The sequence below is a fragment of the Clytia hemisphaerica genome, unplaced genomic scaffold (genome assembly GCF_902728285.1).
Source record: "Clytia hemisphaerica strain Z4C2 unplaced genomic scaffold, Clytia hemisphaerica genome assembly, whole genome shotgun sequence".
Classification (NCBI taxonomy): domain Eukaryota; kingdom Metazoa; phylum Cnidaria; class Hydrozoa; order Leptothecata; family Clytiidae; genus Clytia; species Clytia hemisphaerica.
This window is the reverse complement of record NW_027103974.1, coordinates 426,867-453,196: the sequence shown is the minus strand read 5'-3', so window position 1 is coordinate 453,196 and position 26,330 is coordinate 426,867. Positions and strand designations below refer to the sequence as shown.

Sequence of the window (26,330 nt, the reverse complement as noted above, 5' to 3'; positions counted from 1 at the left end):
GTGGAAAATAGTATTTGGTTTGGGCTGTTTTCTAAAATCAGGTCTAAGATATTCTTATAAAAAGCAGATTTTTTCAATCATTTATACCCCCCAGTGTAGACCTAAAGCTCTAAAACAGCATCTAATAACATGAAAACCAGAATATGATTCTTCAAATGGGAATCAAAACTATAAAGTGCACTTACAAACATCAATTTGTCAGATCTAACAAAATTAATAACCACACTGTCATCATTGACAATGAAACAAACGATTTTCTGTCAAGAGCCTTGTAAACATTCCAACAACTTCCATCGAAATGATCTATCACAGCTCAGTTTACCATTTTTAGCGCGGTCCGATGATTGAGCCGAGAACTCTCGCATAGCGCCCGAGCTCCCGCGCGGCATGCGCCGCGGGGATGAAAAACTTCAATCTGTCAATCATTTTCTCAAGCGAAGTGTACGCGAAGTGATTCTAGCTTTACGATAGTGCCGCGGATCATCAATGGATAGTATTCAATTATCATTATCCCTTTAGGTATTTTCATTCCTAGAACTTTTGCAAAAAAAAGGAAAAATAGAAAAATTGTATTTTTTACTGCTCTATTCACATACTGAATTTGAAAGATCTTCTATGTGGCGTTTTTTTGCAAACTTCAAAAAACTGATTTTTGTCCCGCCTTTGCGGGATTTTGGCTCAAGTGCTTCAGTGCAGCATAGGGTACAAAGTCCAAATATGCGTTTCCCGTAATTTTTGTATGAAGAGTTAGGTCTACACTGCCCCCGTCTTATAAATTTGAAGTTGAGAAGAATATTTTAGTATTGTTAGTATTTACCGTGAAAAAGGGTAACTTGCCTCATTGGAGGCTATAAACATGCATAGCCCTCAAATGAAAGACCCAGCTGGTCATTAAAATACAAAAATAAATCAAAACAAAAATGGTAGAGTAGAGCTGCGAGCGGAGCTGCATAGTTGTATTTTAATGACCAGCCAGGTCATTCATTTGAGGACTATGCATGTTAGCCTCCACTGATGCAAGTTACCCTTTTTCACGGTAATTCTTTAATTGAATCAGTAATAGAAAACTTTCATTCCCTCTTTTTATAATTCAGTGAAGCTGGATTTTACCAGCTTTTTAGCAATTTTTGCCTCGCTAACCCAAATCTTGCAACCTCTTTACCTTAAGGGAGGTCGAAATTAGAGTTTTTCAGCGTTCCGAAAAAAATGCATAGCAGAAATTTTTTCATCTTCACAGGATCCATTCTCGACAACAAAATATATACATCTTTTGGTCTTTGGGTTTGTTTCTGACGTTTTTCCTTCAAAGAATATCGATCACTTTCCTTTTCCCATTGAGCGCGCGAGAAAAAAATGATTAGCTCACATTCTCGCGCGGGCGAATAAAGATGAGGCGGCAATCTTGCACTGAGGGTGCTATATAGTTTCCGCCCTATTTTGCGCCCACGATATAATGGTTCAAATACGGGGGTATTCCAAACGATAAACTAATAAGTGTTACTAATAGTATACAAATAGTATATTGAATATTGTTAAGTTATATATTTATTAAAGTATTTTTGAGCGCAAATTTAAATATATGTTACATAAAGAACAAATGATAGCAGCTCTGTTTTTTCCTCAAACCCCCGGGAAAAGTTTTTTTGCCGACTTAGCTATTTTACAAATCTCGGAAAAGAACTCCCATAGGAATTCCGATACATAACCCGATTGGTTAATTTCGAAACGGCTTCAAGAAAGTCATAATGGCAGATAATTCGAAAAGTTTCTGAGGAAATGTGTGTAATTTATCGATGTTGATGGCTTGTTGATTCTTTAAAGAAAAAAGATAACAGGTATAGCTTTTTCTAATCCTGGAATATAGAGGTTCCAGCTACACTGTAATTGGATCAAAAGACCTGTCAATCAAAGAAGAATACAATACAAACAATGTGCCCCTATAATCACTGTCCCTATAGTCAATACTAACCCTATTTTCATGACAGCGCTCGAAATGGCACCTCTATCATGGCATCACACAGATTTAACCAAGCTTTTTGGGTGTCATTTCAAAACCATAACAAGAACAAATTTTGGCTCATGTTTTCAAAAATCAGTCTAATATTGAACTACTTCCACTAACTGACTGACATGCATAGTGGAAGATAAAAGTATTATAAAGCGCATCACACTTTACACACACAAATATATTTTCTAGACACTGACAAAACGGACTAGTTTTCTGAAAGAGGGCATTGGATATAAGTAAAACTTACCTCATTTCATTATTTGTAGTGTGTGTGTATCTTTCATCAACTTCAAGACGACATTTGAAGTAATATAATCTCTCATTTGAGTGACCTTGTGACCTCTATTTCTGATTGAGCTCAAATTTTTTTGAGATTTCTCAAATCGCTGCTAAGGCTACCATTTTGAAAATTGTTTTTGCGAAGCGAATATACATGAGCGAAGCAGTTTTGCTATCGTGTATATGTACCTTTAAATCTCACCTACGCTGGGGAGCGCAATTGAAAAATTACTATATATATCCAATCTTTCAAACGTAGAAATGATTGAGAAAGCCGTCCGCCCTTCCTTAGATCAAACCTAGAATCGCGGCGGAGAGACCTGGAATTACGGATGGTTAAATTCGTTTTTTTCAAAAAGTGTCGCCTCGTGCGTTTAGATATACCAATTCTTAAAAGCTACGGAGATAATACACGTGGTTACCGGTACTAAATGCGCCTTGTTTTTATCTCCTTAAGGTTTAAATTAGGAAATCTAAAGAAGAGATCGGAAAATCAGCGCGGGCTGGAAGCGTTCAAGAAACGTTCAAATGGCGCTCATTTTTAAAGAAGTCATTGCATTGACTCGAGCACAGTCTTTCGAAGGGCTTTCGAACTTTTCCAAATTCGAATGTTGACTAAAAACAACAAACAAACATTTATTGTTTTGAAAAGAGAGATTGGTGTTTTGAAAAGAGATGGTGCTTGATGAAAAGGAACTTGCGGAATGAGAAGAAAGAAGATGGAATTTTTATTCTTTCATCGACAGGCAAGGCTCAACCGAGTTGTCGCTTCATTGCAAGAAGAGGATCTAAGCTGAAGAAATGAACTGTATACGTATGGTGGGAAAGCCATTCCTTTTGGTTTAGATTGAATCTTGGTAGTATGTTTAGTGAGCATCACTGGACTTTTTGTATGTTTTGAATTGATGGGAACAAAAATATTCTGCGCTTTTGGATATGGCTAACCTGGAAGAATTTATTCCTCCACTTATTCAGTGGAAGGAGAAATGTTTGTTTGTCGTTGTTTATGAAATTTTGGCCTGGCCAACCCTCGATGATGTGGGATCTTTGGTTGTTTGTTTTTTATGAATACGCATCGATGGTCAGAGATATAGAACATTGACATGTGACTGTATTATAAAGGATTATATTGCTGGTAATGGTTATTAATAGCTTGTATAATGTCGAAATACAACGACAAAACATGACAATATGTTTATGGATGCATTTTAATTGTTTTGAATTCCTGTGCTACAGCCTAGAAAAAAGTCACAGATTTTTTACTTTTTATGTGAAGAATTTGCTCCTGTTTGTCAACAACTCGAGTAAGAGGGTAAAAGACTGCCAAGTACTTGCCTCCAGCAAACTTAAGATAAGAGTTTCCCATCTTTGAAAAAAATCACAGCCAGTAAGATTTAGAGTTTTTACTTAGTAGAATGGTTGAAGAATACTTTCTATATCTCAGTTTTTTTATCTGGTTTTTCTTTATTTTTATCTCAGGATTTTACAACGCTAATAGCAGTAATAGTTTAGATAAATTTTAGAACTTTGTTAAATTTTTCAGAATTTACGATGCAATGATACAATATTCCTAATTAATATGGTTATTGAATTTTGAAAATACATAAGTCAACTTATTTCTATTAAATTCTAGTCTTGAAATCCTCTGTATTTCACATCCCTGTCTCAATAAACCAGTGATGTTTAAAGTTTGTTTAACTTTTTTTGATTCTCTGGGCTCTTTGCAAGGAAGACCTTTTGAAGAGGCTAGAGAGGTCGAAATTTTTGCCAAGTTTTCCAGTGGGTCTATGACACAGGGGTGTTTATATAGGAAAAAAGTTTTCGAATGTTATTTTTTTTCGAACGTTCGAAATTTAAAATTAGAAAGATTCGAAAGTTCGATTTTGAACGCAAGGAGTTCGAAACCGGAAGTAAAACGAGACTAAAACAAAAACTAAGAAATAAAAATACTCAAGGCTCAGGGTGGACAAATGATCATTGAACTTTTCAGACTTTTCACAACGATTCATGAAAAAAATCATAATTTTCTTCAAATCCGTAGAAGTAAACGTCGGAAGTTTGTACACCTGAAGTGTTTGTTCTAAAGAGGCTTGGTCTTCCTGAACCTGAGCAGTTGTTGGGGTTTCGCAGGGTTTACATTTACAAATTGATTATGAATCTATTTTAACTTGCCATTTCTAGTGTGTGACCCTGTAAATATTTTGCTTGCAACTTGCGAATCGAGTGACTTGCCTGGATCGCTTCGCAATTCTTATACATATACACTAGTCCGTTTCCACTTACCGTAGTTTTATTACACCGGTCAACACATAGTCAACTTGGTTTGAGCAACTAGCCGTATTATATAAGGGTTGCGAAGCGATCCAGACTCCACCTCAATTCGCAAGTTGCTAGCAAAATAAGAGACTCTAAAAATCCCTCTTCTAATAAAGCCGCTATAGAGACAGGGTCGTAAGCATTGAGTTTCAAGCCCGAAGGGCTAGAGCTCAATCTCTTTGGTAGGATTTGAAGCCAAGAAATCCTACCAAAGTTGCGCGGCCTTGAGCGACCCGCCTGGTTTTTACACAAATGACGGATTGAAATTAAAATTTACCGCTTAATTTCGAAAAATATATCACTCGAAAACAAAGGAATTGCTAGATTCAATCCGTCATCAAAAATACGGCGCATATTTTAAGGCTTCAATTTTTCTTGCCTGAGAAAGGTTAGAGATTGACCTCTAGCCCTTCGGGCTTGAAACTCAATGGTCGTAAGATCCTTAATGCCCCAAACACACCACATAATCCACGGCGGCACAACACCCGCCGCTGCCCGCGCATCGCTCTTTTGTTTTCCTTTTAGTTATTCTAGTGTAAATGGTGCCTTAATAAAATCGAACGATATTCGTCGAACGATCGAACATTTTTATTCGAATCACGAATCGTCTGTCGAAATCATCACAAAACATAAAAATAAAACAAAAACAAAAATGTACAAAGGTGGCTTGTTGGTTCTTCGGCAGTTTTGATTTGGCCAATTTCCCATCGGAGAGGAATGATAGTCGGCCTTTGATGTGTCGCGTCCTCAGTCGGGTTCAACAGCCCTTGTGCGTAAACCTATAAATATTTCAGTTGGACCCGCCAATCCCCGAAAACGAGAGCTGGGTTACCAGACCTCCCGCTGGAAAATTCTTGACGCGGTCTCGTAAAATTCCGTAATGTAAACCTTCCAGATGTTGAAAATTTTCCCGATCTTAAGAGCTTTAGCGTGTCGGATGAAAATTTCACCATCTGGGTGCCAGATAATCCTCCCGCCCGCGCGACTTGCAAAGTTTTTGCAAGTCAATGATTGATTGACCTTATTTGATACTTGATACTTGCTGTTAAAAGTCAAGGGATGATGAAGATCCTTATGTCACCGTTCAAACTATTTTTTTTCCATTTAACAGCAAAATAAACATTAAAAACCGAAGAACTACTGCTTAGATTGTTTAGATGCGTGCCGCCCGCGCGGCAATTTTATCAACTTCGGATTCTAAGTCCGTGTTTCGGCTTCCGGTAATTTTGTTGCTGTTCACTGCTAGGGTACACCATTTTAAAACGGCATTTTTCGCAGTCCTAGCTACCAAACCGAGAAAATTTTCGTGGCTTCAAGCCAAACCATTCAAGGTCATTTTGATAAAATCATCGGTTTGAAGATGTGATTTATATAGCAAATTTTATAGCAAATTTTCGCTTGGGATAGATGTTAAAGGTACGTGCACAATATAGCAAAACTGCTTCGCTCATAAATTAGCTTCGCAAAAACACTGTACTATGTTGACCTGGTTGGCTTATATGTGAGACAGTCAACTCGGTTTGAGCAAAAACACTGTACTATGTTGACCTGGTTGGCTTATATGTGAGACAGTCAGCTCGGTTTGAGCAAAAACACTGTACTATGTTGACCTGGTTGGCTTATATGTGACATAGTCAACTTGGTTTGAGCAAAAACACTGTACTATGTTGACCTGGTTGGCTTATATGTGACATAGTCAACTTGGTTTGAGCAAAAACACTGTACTATGTTGACCTGGTTGGCTTATATGTGACATAGTCAACTTGGTTTGAGCAAAAACACTGTACTATGTTGACCTGGTTGGCTTATATGTGAGACAGTCAACTCGGTTTGAGCAAAAACACTGTACTATGTTGACCTGGTTGGCTTATATGTGAGACAGTCAACTCGGTTTGAGCAAAAACACTGTACTATGCTGACCTGGTTGGCTTATATGTGAGACAGTCAACTTGGTATGGACAAAAACGCCGTACCATGTTGATCGAAAGTATACCAAGTTGACCGAAGAAAATTTTTATCGAAAACAGTCAACTTGGTACGGCAAAACGCACGGGATGGAACAACCGTAAATTCGCCGTACTTTTTATTGTCTGATATTCCGATGGCGTATTGGCAGCCGCCCACGCTAAAGCTCTAAAGGGACGGACTTCAGAGCAAAGCGTGTCGTAGCATATTAACACATCTGGTACCAGATAATACTTTTTATGACTTACGGCTATTTTACTTAAGTGTACTTAGGCGCGTTTAGGCAAGTGAAGGTACGGGTGTGTGTCGCCCTTTTCAGGGTACCTCTTTGGAACCTGTGGCACTCCCTGTAAGGATCGGAAAAAATAAAAATTAAATCTCAGTCCCATTTTAGGTTAGAGTCCGAAAAATTGGAAAATTTCAATTTTTTGCACCTAAAAGCATCGAAATTTTGACAAATTAGTCCAAATGAGGGTCAAAAAATTCAATTTTTTTTGGATAGTATAGTACAGAGGCAAACCCAACCTGATACATAATCCACGAAAGACATTTTGTAGAGTTTTTTTTTCAACTTTTATTTTAGTTCATGTAATGTTTCCAGAAATTTGTCATTCTTTTTAGATGGTCCGGAAACGTTAGATGAACAGTCTCCACAGCCTGCTTGATTCGTCTCTCGAATTTCCATAATTTTCGTATTCATATTCAATGTTGAGCGATAGGCCGATAGCCGGTACATCAGTTTGAGGCCTCCTAATGCGTGAACGTTGGTCATTGAATATAATTCTTTTAAATTCAATTAGAGACCCTTAGCGAGACTGAGGAAATAATACCATGTGTTTTACAATGGAGAGCGTGAAGGGAATTAGTTCAAGAAAATTGGATCATAACACAATTTGCATAATATAAATAATATGCTGTGTTGTTTGGCCTTTTCATTCTGTCGAGCCTCTCGACGGCAGGCTACTGATGAATTTGTACTTCTTATATACTGCATATTGGTACAGTGAAAAGCACAGTCGAAATCATATATCAACGCTGTGCCGACCAATCCAGATTCTATTCAGCGGGCAACCAACGCAGAGAAAAGTAACCATGACGACCATCCAAGATCTTGGATGAGGTTCAAAGTTGATACTTTTATTCCCGTCGTTGAAAACACAACTCACAAATGTCATCAATGCTTTTTAAAAAGAGTCAGTGATAGAAAATCATAACATAAAGTCTGTCTATTATTTCGATTCAATTAAAATAGCATTTCCAACAGTTTAGTAACTACTGTTATACATTTGGGAATCATGTAAAAGATTTCTATCGAAAGAAACTCATTTCAATTACACTTGGAGGTTTCTGGGGAATTCGTAAATAGTAAACTGCATACTGATACAGTCTGCTAGACATTAATATTGTAATATTTACTCTTCATCTTTGATTCTTTCTACAGTGATTAGATTGACACATGCGCGATAAAATTTCTATTATTGGTCTTCAGAGGTTAATATATTTTTTGAAAACTTAACCTCTGATACTCAGGGTAGCATATTGGCTTTTTTAGAGGAAGTTTCAGTGTGGACAAACATCGTTAGAAGTTCACAATTAAAAGTACTCAGATTAGGAGATTAGCCGGAAATTCACAGTATAATAATGTTAAATATATGTCAAATGGTGTATGAATTAGATAAAGGTTATTCAAATACAAGGTATGGTGATAATGGCGATCGGAAGTTTTTCTGCGAATCACGGATACAAAGAGTCAGAGAAATCCATCTTTTAATGTTCAAGTATTCGAAAACCATAAACCTAAAATCTTAACAAAAAATCATAGTCCCCTTTTCTCACATACTTTATGGCTCTGATAATTATCGAAGTTACCAAAGGTAGATTAAAAATCTCCTCACCGAATTTGAGAAGATTTTCGATAAAGATCTTTAGTATTAGAAGGGTTATTCTAACTTTTAGGACTATTCTCTCTTTCACAAAAACGTTAATGTTTTTGAAAAGTTTTCTGACAAAACGAAAGCAAAACTCTCACCATTTAATGTTGATCTACTTTTGATCAAAATGGGAGGAAGTTTCTTGCGGTAACCATTATTGAAATCTTGATACGATTCTTGCCGGGTCGATTTGCCAGATGAATTAGTTCTTATAGATGCTATCGGTACACTTTCCAAAACAGTGTTCGAACACTGGTTACTGTTCCCGATTGAGGGAAGTTTAAGGCTTACTATAGCTGGCCTCAAAACTTTTCTTTCAGTTTGATTGTGGTGATTGTCAAGAGGTCTTATGTCTCCTGATATTGTGGCGATCGCTGAAAGACGTCTTTTGAATTGATGTTTCATTGTATCTAATCAAGGTTAGACGAATCGATGATGTCAGAGTGCTCGATGGGTAACCAGAGCCATATAATTATCAAGAAAAGCTATGTTAAATGTTTCATTATCTAACATGTCTGGAATAGGATTCAATGTTTTCCAAGAACAACTCTATGCCAAATAAAACCTCTCAAAGTACGCTGTGACCATTATCAATGGCGTTTTAAATTCTTCTCTTGCAATACAGTAACGAATCAACTTCCACTTCCATACTAAGCTCTCTGTAGAACAAAATCTAAGTCCCAACGTCTTTTTTCGTTTATCTGTACTGTTTAAAACAGATTGTTTTCATTGGTCTAAAATTTATGATTATCATCTCTATGTTCCATTAGCTATTGGTTTGATAAGATAAACATGTTCATATATTTATTTTGTGAAAATAGATTAAAAAATATTAGAGAATATTCTCCTATCAAATTAAAATTCATTATAAAGGTCTGTTTTTATTTACCATTCCTTTAGAAGGAATAGAGGATCATTTTATTAATTAAAATTTTTGGACCTATTACTTTAATTCAAAGGTTCTAATTCTTTTTGTCTAAATTCCTCGAAAAAAATATTCCCCTATTCACGTTCTATTAAATATGTTTATGCTTTTAATTCGCGTTGCCTAGGCAACATTACCAAAATAAATGAATTATTTTAAAATTTAAATTGTTCTCCTTTTTTAAGTCAAAGTTAGGCGACCTGTCTTAAGATTGTCAAGTGGTCAATAGATTTAGCCTACTAAAGAATTTTTCAATAACAATTTTTAGGCTATTTTTTTCACTGATTTCTTTGTCTCGATGATCCAGTGAACCTTTTCAAATAATGGACATCCCTGTATCACAGAACAATTGTCATGTTAAAAAGATTTTTCCTGATAAACAATACCACGAAAATTCATCTCTATAGAAGCTACCGGGAGTGTTATCGTTTTTAAGCGTTGCTGCAACGCTTAAATCAGACACATATCAGGGCAGTGTCGTCCTATTGTTATATTATGCTGATATAAGCAAATAAATGTTTTTCTTTTCCTTTTTCTGATCAATTTTGCTCCACATCCATGTCAATCCAATGTCAAAAAGCTTTATTGGGATCAGGTTGACATTACAGGGCCCATGGGCACCAAAGTGAGAGTGACTGATACGCTTGGCACCCAAAGGTAAATTTACTGACCGAAAGTAGACCCCACCTTATTCTCCACCCAGTTTCACTAATACGTTTAACCCTTCACTGATACGCTTTACAACCAAAACACCTTAAAACCACACCCTTCCACTGATACGCTTCGCACCCAAAACGCGTTAGAACCTAGACCCTTCACTGATACGCTTCGCACCCAAAACGCGTTAGAACCTAGACCCTTCACTGATACGCTTCGCACCGAAAACACCATAGAACCACACCCTTCCACTGATACGCTTCGCACCCAAAACGCGTTAGAACCTAGACCCTTCACTGATACGCTTTACACCCAAAACACCATAGAACCACACCCTTCCACTGATACGATTCGCACCCAAAACGCGTTAGAACCTAGACCCTTCACTGATACACTTCGCACCCAAAACACCCTAGAACCACACCCTTCCACTGATACGCTTTGCACCCAAAACGCGTTAGAACCTAGACCCTTCACTGATACACTTTGTACCCAAAACGCGTTAGAACCTAGACCCTTGACTGATACGCTTCGCACCCAAAACACCTTAGAACCACACCCTTCACTGATCCGCTTCGCACCCAAAACACCCTAGAACCACACCCTTCCACTGACACGCTTCGCAGCCAAAACGCGTTAGAACCTAGACCCTTCACTGATACGTTTCGCACCCAAAACACCATAGAACCACACCCTTCCATTGATACGCTTCGCACCCAAAACACCTTAGAACCACACCCTTCACTGATACGCTTTGCACCCAAAACACCTTAGAACCACACCCTTCCACTGACACGCTTCGCACCCACACGTCTAATGTATGTCAATCTCAGCTCTTCTCGGAGAAATATTCGAAAGTTATTCCCAATTTAAAATTTCATGTTTTTATAAGCATTTGATTTGATTTTACTCGTCCTATGGTTTTTTTTTCACACCAGATTTCATAAATGTATCCTCTTGGTATTCTAGCATTTATTTTTAAAACTTTTTGCTAGCAAAAGTACGAATAGAAAAAGTTAGAGACCATTTTAGAAATAAGAGTATTTATCATTTTTCAAAATCAGAGTCCTTTGAGCCGCCATGACATTTATCCTTTGCGGACAAATCCAGTACATCGATTGTTTTCTGAAACAATAGAAAGACAATACTTGGCTCTCCACCGTTTCATTTGATGTTTATCCAGAGTCTCTATAATAAGTCCATGGTAGCATAACTACTCAAATTCTTTGTGTTGGGTGATTAATAACTACTTGTTGTATAAAAAAAGGAATTTCCTAGATTCATTAGGGATAAGAAAAAGACAAACTGAGCTTAATGCTACCGGGGCACCATTTAAGCGGAAATAAAATACTGAAAAACGCGCGCAAAATTAGGAGATGTTTGCCCAACTTCCTTATACGTAAAGCTATGAATGCCATCCTTGGTCGCTTTAGGCTCCCTGCGGGGGCAAATATCCGTCGAAAAAACACGTCAAAATAATTTTTTCAATAACGTCACTATCGAAAAACACCGTTAGAATGTTAGAATGGTTATCTGCATCACCAGTCAAAATTTTGCGTGAATCGCATTAACATAAATGAAATCATCGGCGTTTTTCGTTAACAACGTTATTGAAGCCGTCTTTTTGAACGTGTTCGTGAATGATTGTGTTTTTAGACGAATCTTGTAACTTAAATATCATTGTTTTGCCGATATCTCGAATTAGGATTATTTTGAGTTTTTGGTACAGCACTTCTTGGATTCCTCTCGTCAAAACGCTTCTTCTCAGCTGTACATGACTTTCTAAAAACGATGGAAACTGGTGGGCATCCCACCTGATAAGGTTTTGGACATTCCTTAACAAACCTCAGAAAATCTCAGCAGCAACCAGAAAGAATTAACTTCTGATATTCGGCAGTTATGTTACCCTAGTGACCTTCTGTGATCTGAGTGAAAAACATTTTTAAAAATAATAAAATCTGAGGGTAAAAACCCACAAAATCTTTTTGCGGAAGTTAAGACGTAAACCTCGGCCACAATGAATAGTAATCCGCAACAATTAGATAGTTCTCTCCTCCAAAATAGAATATGTCGCTACCCACTTGTTGCCATGCTCTATCCGGTATGCCTTGATGCAATGATGGACTCTTTGGCTTTGATGACAGTAATCTTGCACTACTTTAATCGTAGAAATTTTAGCGAGACTAATTTTAGCGTTATAGCGAGTTTTCCTGTTTTCGCTAAAATAAATCTCGCTAAAACACGCCGAATCGCTAGATCGCTAAAATTTATCCACGCGAAATTTCTGGTTATATTGCCTTGATACATTTTTATCAATAGAAAGGGTTTCAGTGCAAAACAATGCTAGAAAACGAATTCAATCAATAATGTAATACGAGTATTCGCTAAAATTTATCCATGCGAAATTTTTTGAAATCGTGATTCGCTAAAATAAATCCAAAAAAAATCAAGATTTTCCTGGCTCGCTAATATACGCTAAAATTAGTCTCGCTAAAATTTCTACGATTGAAGTAGTTCTACATTGTTTCAAGATTGATTTAACGCCCTTAACCGTGCCGGGCCAAAAAATACTCTGTCTTGATCGTCGTTTTTGCTCGCACTTTTCTATCCCGTTGTGTCCAGCGTGTATTCTAGTCAGAATTTCCAGTTGCAGTTTTTCGGTATAACATCAACAAATTGTTCAATATTGTTAAATTAGTTCTATGCTCTCAGTATGGTGAACACTGGTTGCGATTTATTAGCCAGCCATTATGAATGTGATATTGAACTTCTTCTAATAGTTTTTCTGCTTTAGTTTCTGTGGAAATTTTAGTAAGCATTTCGTTGGAAGCTGGTAAGATAGTCATAACGTTATTCACGTGAATGTTAATTTCTTGTTCGTAAATAATATCACTTTCTGATGGTTGTGAGCATGGTGCTCGCGAGAACGCATCTGCATCTATAAAGGTCTTTGCCTAGTACGTATGATGCTGTAAAATTAAATTTCAACATTCTCATTCTTTGAATCCTGGGTGATAGTTCAGAAATAAGTTTAGTGTTCAAAATAGGATTGCGGGGCTTATGGTCGCTTTTCTAAATTGAAATGTTGTAGTCCTTGTAGGACGTTATCTATTTCGTAGGATATCTATTTCGACTTTGCCAAGGCCTTCGATACAGTTCCACACCGCAGATTACTCAAGAAACTCGACGCATACGGTATCAAAGAATATAATATAAAAGAAAGTCCGAAAATGTTCATTTTGACTTTTCAATACATGAAAAATTACGGTATCAAAGGATACACGTTAGACTGGATCAAATCCTTTCTGTCGGATCGATATCAGTATGTCAAGGCAAATGCTAAACTATCCAAGGAAGGTAAAGTACTCAGCGGTGTCCCACAGGGAAGTGTTCTTGATCCATTTATTTTTGTGCTATATATCAACGATCTACCTGAGGTTACAAGCTCTGATATGTACCTCTTTGCAGACGACACTAAGCTTGTTGAGGAGATAAATAGTGCTGAAGATGCCATTTGCTTGCAACATGATATCGACGCAATGGAAAAATGGTCAAAGGACTGGCCACTCAGATTCCACCCAGATAAATGCCACGTGCTAACACTGGGAACATTTTGGAACATCAAACATGCTCATCCATACAACATAGACGGGTTAATCCTGGAGCACGTGGATCAAGATAAAGATCTCAGAGTGATTATCGTCGGGGAACTGAATTTTGAAGAACTCATCTTTGGTAAAATCAAGAAAGCTAACTCAATCGTTGGTCTGATCAGCAGAAGTTTTGACTTTCTTTCACCAGAAATGCTCCACACTCTTTTTATAGCGTTTGTCCGACCTCGTCTTGAGTACGCTCAAACCGTTTGGTCTCCACGACTTATCAAACACATCGATGCCATCGAAAGTGTTCAGCAAAGGACCACGAGACTGGTTAGCGGGTACAAGAACAAATCTTACGAATACCGTCTCCGTAAGATTAACCTTCCGACACTGAAAATCAGACGCAAAATTGGCAATATGGTTGAAGTATATAAACATCTTCACATTTATGATAAATCATTGGCCTGTCAAAATTTTGCCCTTCGTGAACGCCTGAAGCGTCAGCACGATTACGAACTACAAAGAAACTTTGCAAATGATGGTGTCAGAGGGTATCAAACAAATTCGTTATTCTACAGAAGTATTGACATATGGAATGGTCTTGGAGATGATGTTGTAGCTGCAACATCTGTCGCCAACTTCAAAAAAAATTGCTCACAGAATTGGAAAAAGATCTCCATAAATTGTAAAATGTTAAGCATGATCGTTTCATAGAGGTAGATAGAGCTGGGAAATATATTAATGTAAATAAATAAGTTGTAAATATAAGTTTATTCTCGTCATTCCCAAGTAGCAGCTAATATCTCTAACTCTATGGGACAGTAGTTTCTCTCACTTCCGGATGGGAATCTTGAAGCACAATCACCAGGCTTCCAATCGTCTTTATGTTTCTGGTAAAGTATTACACTTATTCCCATCTGTCCCCAAGACTTCCCATAACACTTTTTTAACCTCGATTAAACGTTTTTGTGTGATCTTTAGTCCATAGAAAGTCATTCTTCACACTAAGCAATCCTTGAAGTGGTTCAGCTGATTTAGACAATTTTGGACAAAAACGAGATAGTTTTTGTGCCATTCCTAGGAAGCGTCTAAGCTCTGTAACATTTTGTGGGTTGGGGAAAACGTTTATTGATTCTACGCGTTCGTTTAGTGGCTTTACTCCTTCTGATAATATAGCAAATTCCAAAGACTCTACTCTGTCCTTGCTAAATTCACATTTGTCAGCATTTAAAGTAACTCTGTTGTCCTTCATTCCTCCTGAAATTTTTCTCAATCTACTATCATGATCATGATTTCTTCTACTATTGAATGACACAAGTCTGTTGGTTGTTCTACTTTTTCGATAACTCCCATCTGCAGCATGCGATCAATCTCCATTCGCAATGGTTCCAGTAACAGAATTTGAACTTTTCTCAGCTAATGTGGAATTGTGTGGCTGATTCGTCGACATCAATGTGAAATAGCCCTCCTTTCACTTGCCCTAGACCCCCAAAATCTCTTTAAAATATTTTACAAAGTCATTTATAATTTTACTTTTGTTCTACTTTTGGTCTTCCACCAAGTTGATTCCTGATATGATTGTAACAAAGCTTCAATTCCTGGTTGTCCCAGTAGTGGAGTGGGTACTTGGTCACAGACATATATCACTTCAAATGTTGACTTTTGCCCAATTCAGGCTCGTAACGAAACACCCGTGTCATTGTCATGTGTCATCAAAAAAAAAAAAAAAAAAAAAAAAAAAAAAAAAATTAGACGTCAAATATTTTTCTCGAGTTCAGACGTTCTTTTTGGAGCTCTGAGTTTTTTCAACAGAATTTTTGAAATTTTTCTCAAAAATTTATAATTTTTGACCAATCTTTCGAAAATTCTTTCACCATCAACCAAGATGAAGAAGATTCTTCGCAGTAGCCGAGTCAGTCCACCATCACCATCACCCTCTGCATCTGGCGAGCTCAATACAAGCATAGAAGAAATTCAAACATGCCGACCATCGCATTGCATCACAGATCGTAAAAAGGACCGTTTTAACTGTACCGAATGCATGAGAAGTGTACATTACTCTTGCACTGAACTTCCAGCTTATTATATACAGCTTATCAAAGATAAAAAGAAGGGCATCAAGTTTATTTGCATAAACTGTGTCGAAATGTCAAAGAATATTGCCAACAAGTATCCTTCTACAAGTCAACAAGTCAAATCATTAAAAAGAGACGTTACGAACTGTGAAAATATCATAAAGGTGAAAGCAGAAAAGGAGAAAGAAATTCTCAAGAAATGTGAAGCTAGCAAGACTGAAGCTGATTCAAAGAAAAAAGAACTTGCAGAACTGAAGAAAAAAATGGACAAGAATCCTGCACTCCATACTTTGGAGTACGTCGAACAAAAAATGGACGCGAACATGGAGAAGTTCAAAGAGGATGTAGAAACACTGATCAAAACTGAGCTAAAATCCATTTTAAATAAGTCGTACGCTGACGCTACTAAGATCTCGGGAACATCCGAATCAAAACAAACAACAATGAAGGAAGCAATTCGTGAAGCATGGCGAGAGGAGGACGCGGAAGAGAACGATAAATTCAAAAGGTCTTCCAACATCATTGTTCACGGATTAACTGAGCAAGAAACTAATGACGACCTCAAGTGGGCAAAAGATCTTGTTAGAGATACACACTCCCGGGTTGAAATCAAGCGTGTCACTCGTCTTGGAAGTCCATCACAAGAGAAGAAGCGACCTCTTTTGGTTTGTCTCTCAAACGAGAGAGAAAAGTCCACACTCTTTGGCAATCTTTGTCTTCTTAAGGGTATTGAAAAATATAGGGCAGTCAGTATCACTGAAGATCTAACACCCGATGAAAGAAACCAATTAAAAAAACTTTCGAACCAAGCTAAAGAACGTAACGCAAATAATAACTCTGAAAATGAAAAATGGAGAGTGCGGGGAAATTCAAAAAACGGATTCTTCCTCATCAAGATCAAGACGAAACCCCAAATAGAGAATGCAACCAAGAAAGTTGTGTTCAAAAATCTCACTCAAACACAAAAAACAAAAGAACAATAAATCAAAAAAGTCTGAATCAAGTCCCTCGCCATGATCTAACAATAAATGGTATCAAGTTTTATTACTGCAACGCTGATATTCTAACATCAGGCAAAAAGAAAGAACTTATACAAAACGTAGAGAAACAACAACCACACATTGTTGCCATATGTGAAGTAAAACCAAAACATGGAACACTAAGAGAACTACACGAGTACGAATTCAAAGATTATAAAGTTGTTTGTCATACGAATATGGATACCTACATTGGCCGTGGAGTTATCATTCTTGCCCACGCATCAGTTCAGCATTTGATTGTTAATGTGACCAAATCAATAAATCAAGTCAACTTTATTGAAGCTTGTATCATAGAAGTTCGCCTAAGTGGTAATGACTTACTGGTTTTTGCATGCATGTACCGCAGCCCTACCAGCAGTAACATGTCGAATGAAAACAACATCAGACTTAATAAGCTCATTTACGATATTTCATCCATCAAAAAATATTCCCATAAATGCTTTGTAGGGGATTTCAACTTTCCTACAATTAACTGGGAAAATTGGACGACAAAACATCAGGAAGAAAGCAAAGAAGAGAAGTTCTTAGATACTCTCCGCGACTCTTTCCTCCATCAGAACGTAGACGAACCAACACGATGCCGTGGAACCGATGAACCATCTTTGGTTGATCTCATTCTAACAGGAGAAGCCAACCAAACACAAAATCTGGAATATCTCAGTCCATTGGGTAAAAGCGATCACAGTTCCCTGACCTTTAGCATAAAGTGCAATGCATATGTAAAGCCCACATCGGAAAGGTACAATTATGATAATGCTGATTTTGAAGCAATGAAGCAAAATCTTGAAACAGGTAACTGGCAAAGGATTTTTCTAGATGCGGCTAATGACAAATCAGTCGAGGAACTTTGGCAAGTTTTCAAGAATAAAGTAAGCGAATTGCAAAACCGTTTCATCCCGCTCAAAACGATTGGAGGCGAGGGTTGGAGAAAGAGAGGAAGAATTCCTATTCCAAAAGATCTCAGAACTGAAATAGCAAAGAAAAAGCGTCTACATAGAAAATGGATGAAATCATCGCCGCGAGAGAAAGACGAGAATCGCGTGAAATACACCCGTGTACGCAACCGAGTGACGAAAATGATGACACAAGCCCATAGAAATTACGAACGGAAAATCTGCAACAATTCAAAAACAAAACCAAAAGTTTTCTGGTCACATGTCAGGAGCAAAATGAAATCTTCCAGTACGGTATCATCATTACTTGAGGCACCAAATGACAAAAATTCTTTGAAACATGAAGACCATGAAAAGGCGAATATACTTCAACGTCAATTCTGCAGTGTTTTCACAAGAGAGCCTCCTGGGGAGCTACCGGACTTCGAGAAAAGAACTGAGTCCGTAATCGATGAAATCCATATAACAAAAGAAATGATCCAGATCGAAATAAAACATCTAAATCAAAATAAATCATTTGGTCCTGATGGAATACATCCTAAGATGCTACTGTCGTTATCTGACTACGTCTCTGAACCTCTTGCAGTAATAATGAACACATCATTAAAGGAAGGGTCTCTACCAAAGGATTGGAAAGAAGCTCACGTAATACCCATATATAAGAACAAAGGTGCTCAAAATCTTGCAGTAAATTATCGACCTGTAAGCTTGACATCAATAGTATGCAAACTGATGGAGTCAATAGTGAGAAAGCATATTATGGAGCATCTTCTTGATCAACATCTTTTATCGAACAAGCAATATGGTTTTATCAAAAATCGATCCACCGTTACGCAACTGTTGTATTACTTAGATACGTGCTGTGAAAGTACATCGGAGGGAAAAGTGATTGATAGTATCTATTTTGATTTCGCAAAGGCCTTTGACACTGTACCTCATCGTCGTTTATGCCAGAAACTATTAGCATACGGCATAGATGGTCCGATAATGTCTTGGGTAAAATCATTTTTAAATGGACGAACCCAATCAGTGAAAGTAAATAAATCATTTTCGACAACGGATCACGTGGTTAGTGGTATCCCACAGGGTAGTGTCCTTGGACCGTTATTGTTCGTTCTTTACATCAACGATCTTCCTGAAAGAGTGATATCATCATTTATACTCCTTTTTGCTGATGACACCAAAATCTTCCAAGAGGTCAACACTATCGAAGACTCTATTTCCATCCAACAGGATATAGACGCGCTAGTTAAGTGGTCGAAAGAATGGTTATTAAATTTCCATCCCGACAAATGTCACGTACTAACTATTGGCAAATTCTCTGACATCAAACATGCCTATCCATATTGTTTGGATGGAAATCAGCTTGAACATGTTTTTGAAGAGAAAGATCTTGGGATTGTGATCGACTCAGAACTTACATTCGAGGAGCATATTGCAAAGCAGGTAAAGAAGGCAAATTCAATACTAGGAGTGATTAACAGGAGCTTTGAACATCTGAATCCATCCATCTTCCTAGTACTATATACTTCGTTTGTCCGTCCGCACTTGGAGTATGCTCAGTCGGTATGGTCACCTAAACTTCGAAAATATGTTAATTTGATCGAGGGTGTACAAAGACGCGCCACAAAACTCGTGCCTATCTGCAAAGATATGTCCTATGAAGAACGCTTGCGCATACTTGACCTCCCCACGCTTGAATTCAGGAGACTCTTTTGTGATATGGTCCAAGTATACAAACATCTCCACTACTACGATAAAAATACTCTTCCAAGTAAATTATCGACTCGAACACGTCCGAACAGGAGACACAAAGATGAGCTGATACAAAATTTTGGTAAAGATGGATTCCGAGGCGCACAAACCAACTCGTTCTTTTACAGGAGTATACCAAACTGGAATAGATTACCAAGATACGTTGTAGAGGCAAAGACTGTCAAAATCTTTAAAGAAAGACTCAACGAAGCTTGGAAAAAACATCCGAAAAGATTCGAGACAAGACAATTGTAATCAAGATCCGGTTCTCAGAGGCCCTCGTGTGCCTTGAACTTGTATACATTATTATTATTATTTAAATCTATGCTTATCTGGTCCAACTAACTTTCGATTATGTTTACTCAAATTTTTCAGCTGGATTCTGAATAAAGGTAGATGTTTTTTTTTTTCAATAACTGAAACTCTGCGGCAGTGTCGATCTTCATTTTGATTTCGATCAAAGTAACTCTAGTTACTTTGATTTTAGAATCTGTCTTCTCTATCTTCATTGCGACTTGATATCTGTTCTGATTGCAGTTAGTTGATCTTGTCACTTCCCCCAAGAAAAAAGCTCCTATCTCGCTTTCCTCCCCTTGGATATATAATTAGTCTGTGTTAATACTATCCATATTCCAGGTTTTATAGGATGGTCCTTTACACACTGAAATGATTAGAACCTTCACATCGAAAAATTTTCTTTTCCCTCGCTAGGCGATACACTCAGTGGAAGGGTGTGGTTCTATTGCGTTTTGGGTGCGAGACGTATCAGTGGAAGGGTGTGGTTTTAAGACGTTTTGGATGTGAAGTGTATCAGTGAAGGGTCTAGGCTCTAACACGTTTTGGGTGCGAAGCGTATCAGTGGAAGGGTGTGGTTCTATAGCGTGTTGGGTGCGAGGCGTATCAGTGGAAGGGTGGTTGTTCTATAGCGTGTTTTGGGCGAAGCGTATCTGTGGAAAGAAGTGGTTCTAAGACGTTTAGGGCGGAAGCGTATCAGTGAAGGGACTAGGTTCTAACGCGTTTTAAGTGTGATTGGGTGTGGTTGTAAGGTGTTTTGGGTGCGAAGCCTAGCAGTGAAGGGTGTGGTTCTAAGGTGTTTTGGGTGTGAAGCGTATCAGTGGAAGGGTGTGGTTCTAAGGTGTTTTGGGTGTGGCCCTAACGCGTTTTGGGTGCGAAGCGTATCAGTGGAAGGGTGTGGTTCTAAGGTCGTTTGGATGCGAAGCGTATCAGTGAAGGGTCTAGGTTCTAACGCGTTTTGGGTGTGAAGCGTATTAGTGAAACTGGGTGGAGAATAAGGCGGGGTCTACTTTCGGTCAGTAAATTTACCTTTGGGTGCCAAGCGTAGCAGTCACTCTCACTGATAGGCTTGGTGCCCATGGGCCCTGTATTCGTCGTTCTTCAAGTTTTAGACCCTTATTATGAATACCTTGGAAACAAATGCAGAGTATATTATTTACAAAACCTTTGTTACCGTGATGAGTGTTCAAATTATTGTGTCTAATATAACATAACATTAATCATGTCAGAGGGCGGGAACATAAAGGTGGCTGGCATTTGTTAGTTAGAATAGGAGTACGAGCAAAATGCGGTGAGAGGCTGCTGATTGACAGGACGTTTAGGGCTTTCAGCCCTTTCTCACTTTTCCCGCGTGATACCGTTCCAGCTCGACTGATATGGTAGAGTAAACAAGATTCGTTAAAACGCGGCTAAAGATTTAGAAAAGCCAACAAGGAGTACCCTAAATTAACAGTTCAAATCAGTTCACAAGTTCCTTCATTGGCTAAGTCGAGGATCTGGTGAGGGCTAAATTTGATACTAATCTAGAAAATGCTTGGTAAATTTACGGCTATTCGAATGAAAGGTTTGATTGGTTGCATAAAGTAACATCAGTAATTGGCAATACACGTAATGTCGTGAAATTTATAAACATGGAAAAGATAATCCCATCTTCCAAGAGGTCAAGGGTCCGATCCCCACTCGGTGCTGTGACTCACTTGGCAATTAAATATACCTTCGCCGGAGCCAACCCATGCCATGTGAGGGGAATTTGATAAACAGAAACTCAAGAAGCCTATCGATGACTGTGCTAGGTATCGATTCCACAATACATTGTGAATGGGGTGAGAGTGCAATGGCCTTGTTCTCTAGTGGTTCACGCCAGATTCACGCGCTTGATCCGAAAACTGTGTGTCAGTGTCTTGCAAGCTTGCAAGCAGTATAAACTACATGGTAAGACGGTTTTAACGAGACGATTTCTAGACCGCTCAATACAGAACTGAATCCTTTATAAGGAGAAGCCAATGGTTTTGATACCAGAAAGGTATTTTCCTCTTTCCTTTTCCTTAAAATTTAAATTTAAAATTTTCCTTCTTTAAAATCAAGTGGTCAGGAGCTATGACCAAAAGCCTTGGACTTATTATTTTAATCTTTAATGACCGCATATACGTATCTATACGTGTGTCTTTCGGGTTTTTCACCCTATCTAAGAACCTGTTATGGTCTTAAGTATACGGTGGTCACAAAAAGATCCTGCTTTTGGGCATTTAGATAGAGGAAGCTTATTTCATTGTTTTCGTGTTTCAAAATACTTTGCCAATCCTCCTTTAGAGGAAGTTCTTAATAGCTTTACTATTGTAGTAAAGATAATCTTTAAAGAAGCCTCTCTAAGGCTTACTATTTAAGGGTATAAAAGAGGTTCCTAGAACTAAGCTGGGTAAGAAACCTTTAGCTACATTACATAGCAAATATTCCGATGAAAATAGAATTTCTATGAGAATTTTATCGGGGGGGGGGGTACTCATATGTTTCAACCAACGGTATGTGGGTAGGGTAGGTTTTTAGGGACCCTGAAATGCACTGTAAGGGTGTAAATTTGATAGAGTGCACTACAAGGGTCATCTTTTAGCTGGATACATTGTAATGGTGTGTTTAGGGGCTGTTGAATCGCAAGTTTGACAGCAAAAATCTGATATATCTTTATAGTTTTGAGTCGCACCCATTTTGATTTGTTTTGCCCATTGTGTCGACATCTCAGGCTCATTTTTGGGTGGCTATGCAACCAAACAACACTGTAAGGGTCAGAACAGCTCAGTAAAATAGATTTTCACTGCTCAAGAGGCCCCGCAGAACAACTGTAAAAGTGGGGATGCTGAAATCTCCCCAGTCTCTCCGCTGCCACTGGACCTGTCAAGACCTGCACTGTAAGGCTCCGAGTTAGAAAGCCAATTTTTTGGCGGCACATGCCGTTGTTTAGAAATCGAGTACCCCCCGGAATTTTATGTACCAAAATTAATGAAAATATTATTTTAGTTAAATTTGTATGAATTACTACCTTTCCTGGCAAGGAGTGATTTTAAGGACCAAATTAATCTTAGTTTTATCAAAAAATGATCGTTTCTCTTGGACTCGGAAGATTAGTTTCCTGATCAACACAAGCAATTTTTGTGCTAAATTTATCAAACACAAATATAGGATTATGTGAAATTGGCAATAAGTTTTCTTTCTTTTTTCCTTATACTTTTCATTTCATCTGATTTTTTGCTAAAACGCCTCCATTTTAATTGAGGTTTGCAATTGCAAAAGATAGCAATCTAAAGAACATTTTGATTGTCCTCAATTTCTAATATGAAAAGAAGGAGATACATTTAAAATAGCCTCAATAAAAAGAAGGAGGACTTTTCTTTTTACGTAAAAAATGAGCAAAAGTCATGATAACAATAACATTTGACATAAGACGCTAGTACAAAACGAATTCTGATTTTCCAGCATTTTGCAATGAAGCTAAAGCAGGTGAGACAGCTTAATGTTTTCTCACAGAACTCCACTCCTTTTTAACGGAAAAAGAACATTAGTATGAAAAAAGAAAGAAAAAGAAATAAAGATCCACATTTTTTTCTCATTCACATTAAACAATAGATTTTTAGATTGGGAACTAGCTTTCTTGTTACTTTTAAACTTTGCCAACTATTGAGTTTTTTACCAGTAACAATTTGTCCTGACTTGGATAAGGACTACTTCTTCAAAAAAGAAACGTATGTTTGGATCGCTGCACGAAGATCAAATCAACCAACGTCATGGTTTATTGTCTATTATTCATCGCTTTCTACCTACCAATCGCATTGGTTGAATCGCTTAACCACACAGATATATCTCCATCAGAAAGTCCCGTCAAAACAAATACACCTATCCGCGTCGAACAAGGTTTAACAGTCAAAGAATTCTGTAAACTTCTATCTAAAAATTTCCCAATGAGCCGATGCAAATGTCCCGATCTCGGACCAGTATGTGGTGTTTTGAAAGAAACAGCTGACGAGCCTCCGAAACCAATTCCTGTAGTATGTGGGCCCATAGTGTACACAAAAGCAATAATCACAATCTCTTTAAGCGCTCTTGGGATCTTGGGAAACATCATCGTCATCATTCTCAGTAAGAAGAACTGGAACTCCTCTGCCTTCTGCCATAAACTTATCGGGGCGCTTGCAATGGCGGATCTCCTTTTCATCGTTTCAGTTGTTATCACCGAAGTACCGAAATTCTGGACATGTCTGTGGATCTATGGTGAAATAACATGTAAATTTATTTACCCAATGACAAACATGACTGCAACTTTAGGTCTTGGTTTCGTGCTGATCATATCAGTTGAAAGATATATTGGAATCACCTACCCATTCTCCAGAGGATTATCTTCAACCGTCATCTACTCTCTGGTTGCCCTAAATGCCATTGTATCTACCGTTTCCGTCATCCCAGCAAGCATTGTATTAAGTACACACAAAGAAGGACCTCAAAATGAAAACGTTTGTAACGAAGTATGGAAGAGTCCAGGACATTCGCGTATATACACTTGGGTATTGTTTGTAACATCATTTGCAGCTCCTGTCATTATCATTACAGTTCTCTACTTATTGATGTTATTCAAATTAAAGAAAGCGACCACAAAATGTTTGGAGAAAATGACCAATGCTGATGATTCAATACAACTGAAACGAAAACGAGAAAATAAGCGTGTCACAGCTATCGTCATGTCTTTACTTGTTGCCTTTGTTCTATTTGTTTCACCCAATCGAGTCTTTTGGATCATCAAAGATGAAGGCATCCTGGACAAGATTATGAAGGAGAATCGACAGACGACAGGCTACATCAATCTAGTCTGTGATACCGCTTATATCATCCATGCTGTGATCAATCCTTTCATATATTCAGTTGTCGACTCTAAATTCAGATCTTCTTTGAAACGATTGTTTACTAACCGCAAACCAGATCTATCTTACTCATCCAAAGGATATTCATATAGAAAAGACAGTGCACGTATTACCACGGCAACCAGTTGTGGAAATTTATCTCAGGTCAGCGGTAATAGCAAAGTTGATGACGTTTAATAAGGAACAATGCTGTTAAATATATTCTGCCTAATATCTTTGGGTAGTAAATTGTTATATATATATATTCATGTTGTCATGTATTTTTTATTGTAAATAGAAATCTATTCGGTGTATGTATATTTTTGTTTGAAGATATCATTAAAAGCCTATAAAAACGCAATCAAATTATTTCATTGCTCGTCTCATTGTCTCAAGAATAGTATTAAAGTTACAGGTTTTAATAATATTTGGGCAGAAAAAAATCACACTCGGAGGTTTATAGGGAATTCGTCCATAGTAAACATGCATACTGATACAGTCTGCTGATGGAGTTAATCGAGTAATCATATCGCATGCTTTTATTTAGCTTTTTAAAGGAAGGATTTACTTCATAAATGATGAATTCTTACTTATGAACTTGTCGCATCCTACTCAAAAGAATAGATTGTGGTTTAAACCGGCCAGTGAACTCTTAATCCATAAAAACAGGACTCACAATGACACTTTTGTTGCAGAAAGATGAAAGAATATAAATATACAGGGATTCAGAGTTACCGAAACAGGAGTGGAATCGGTCGTTTTATTTTTAAATTGATTGGCAAATTAGAACACCAGAGGGAAAAAAGAAGTGTTTTGCTGTTTTGTACTGTCCAAAAAAAGAAATTAGAACAATTGATCGGATTTCTTGTTCTCCTTGTTTAGACGCTGTGTTACGGAAATAGTCGAAACATTGAATTAGAAGTTGAATAGTCCTTTACATAAGTTATTTTGACTTGAGTACAACGACTGTCTTGTATTTTCAAGATGATTAACCCCCTTTTAATCTTCAAATGTACCTTTTATAAATAGTAAAACTATTTTGCAATATTTTGAAAACGAGCTAATCATTGCTTTTGATCACGTAATTTAAAAAAAGGTCTATCAGCGATATCAGTTTCCCTCTAGTGGAAACCATCGAGTTAAGGCTTGAAGGGCTAAGAGGAATCTTCAACCTTTTAAGCAAGAAAAAGCGAAACCTAGAATTTGTTCTACAGTCCAAAAGTAAAGTCAGCTCAGCAATCAAATCAACTTCTATGATTGGTTGATTTGGCTTAATTACATCATAATTTTGAAATAGATTTGACCTATGGGCCTATGGATTGATTGTTCAGCGGGACACTTCGGTTTTAACGGTAGATTAGGACTTCCAGGCCTTACCTTACCTGATGGACGCGTTGTTGACGGGGAATTCCTCCAATTTTACGGCAATGACCTCTTTACGTCGCGGAATATGCGTTGGCTGGCCCTGGCGAGGAGGGTGATAATGGCTAAACCTTCCATTCCTATCATTACCAATTTACTTACAACGACAACGGAAAAAAGGCGTATTGTATTGTCTACACACTGCATAGTGTATGCAACAAAAAAACCTTTTTTACCGGCGCGCGGAAAGATCCGGGAGACGTGCCACCGGGAATGTTTGGCCGGCCGGGAATCGACAATAACGGGCGGGGTTTGGGCGGTAAAGTGGTGTTTGATGTGTGGCATTTA

At 37.8% G+C, this 26,330-nt stretch overlaps 3 protein-coding genes across 4 annotated transcripts in view; 2 read left to right on the top strand and 1 right to left on the bottom strand.

The window, feature by feature from the left end:
• Positions 1–9,038, bottom strand: part of LOC136810624 (protein FAM149A-like) — a 42,411-nt gene extending 33,373 nt beyond the window's left edge. Inside the window, exon 1 of one of the 2 annotated variants that reach the window (XM_067067186.1) lies at positions 8,598–9,038. In XM_067067186.1, coding sequence (XP_066923287.1) covers positions 8,598–8,904 — 307 coding nt within the window. In that variant the 5' untranslated portion in view covers positions 8,905–9,038. Of the gene's footprint in view, positions 1–2,255; positions 2,433–8,597 lie in introns of those variants that run through there. The other variant, XM_067067188.1, reaches the window with a different exon arrangement.
• Positions 1–26,330, top strand: part of LOC136810632 (putative divalent cation/proton antiporter TMEM165) — a 166,954-nt gene that overhangs the window by 45,669 nt on the left and 94,955 nt on the right. The gene's annotated exons all lie outside the window — the stretch shown is intronic.
• On the top strand, positions 23,438–24,963 carry LOC136810623 (neuropeptides B/W receptor type 1-like). The gene has a single exon (XM_067067185.1). It carries the CDS (start codon positions 23,514–23,516, stop codon positions 24,816–24,818), a length of 1,305 nt encoding a protein of 434 aa, XP_066923286.1. The 5' UTR covers positions 23,438–23,513; the 3' UTR covers positions 24,819–24,963.

Excerpts from the sequence above, each read along its gene's own strand:
- LOC136810623 (XM_067067185.1), top strand. The coding sequence starts at position 23,514 with ATGGTTTATTGTCTATTATTCATCGCTTTCTACCTACCAATCGCATTG.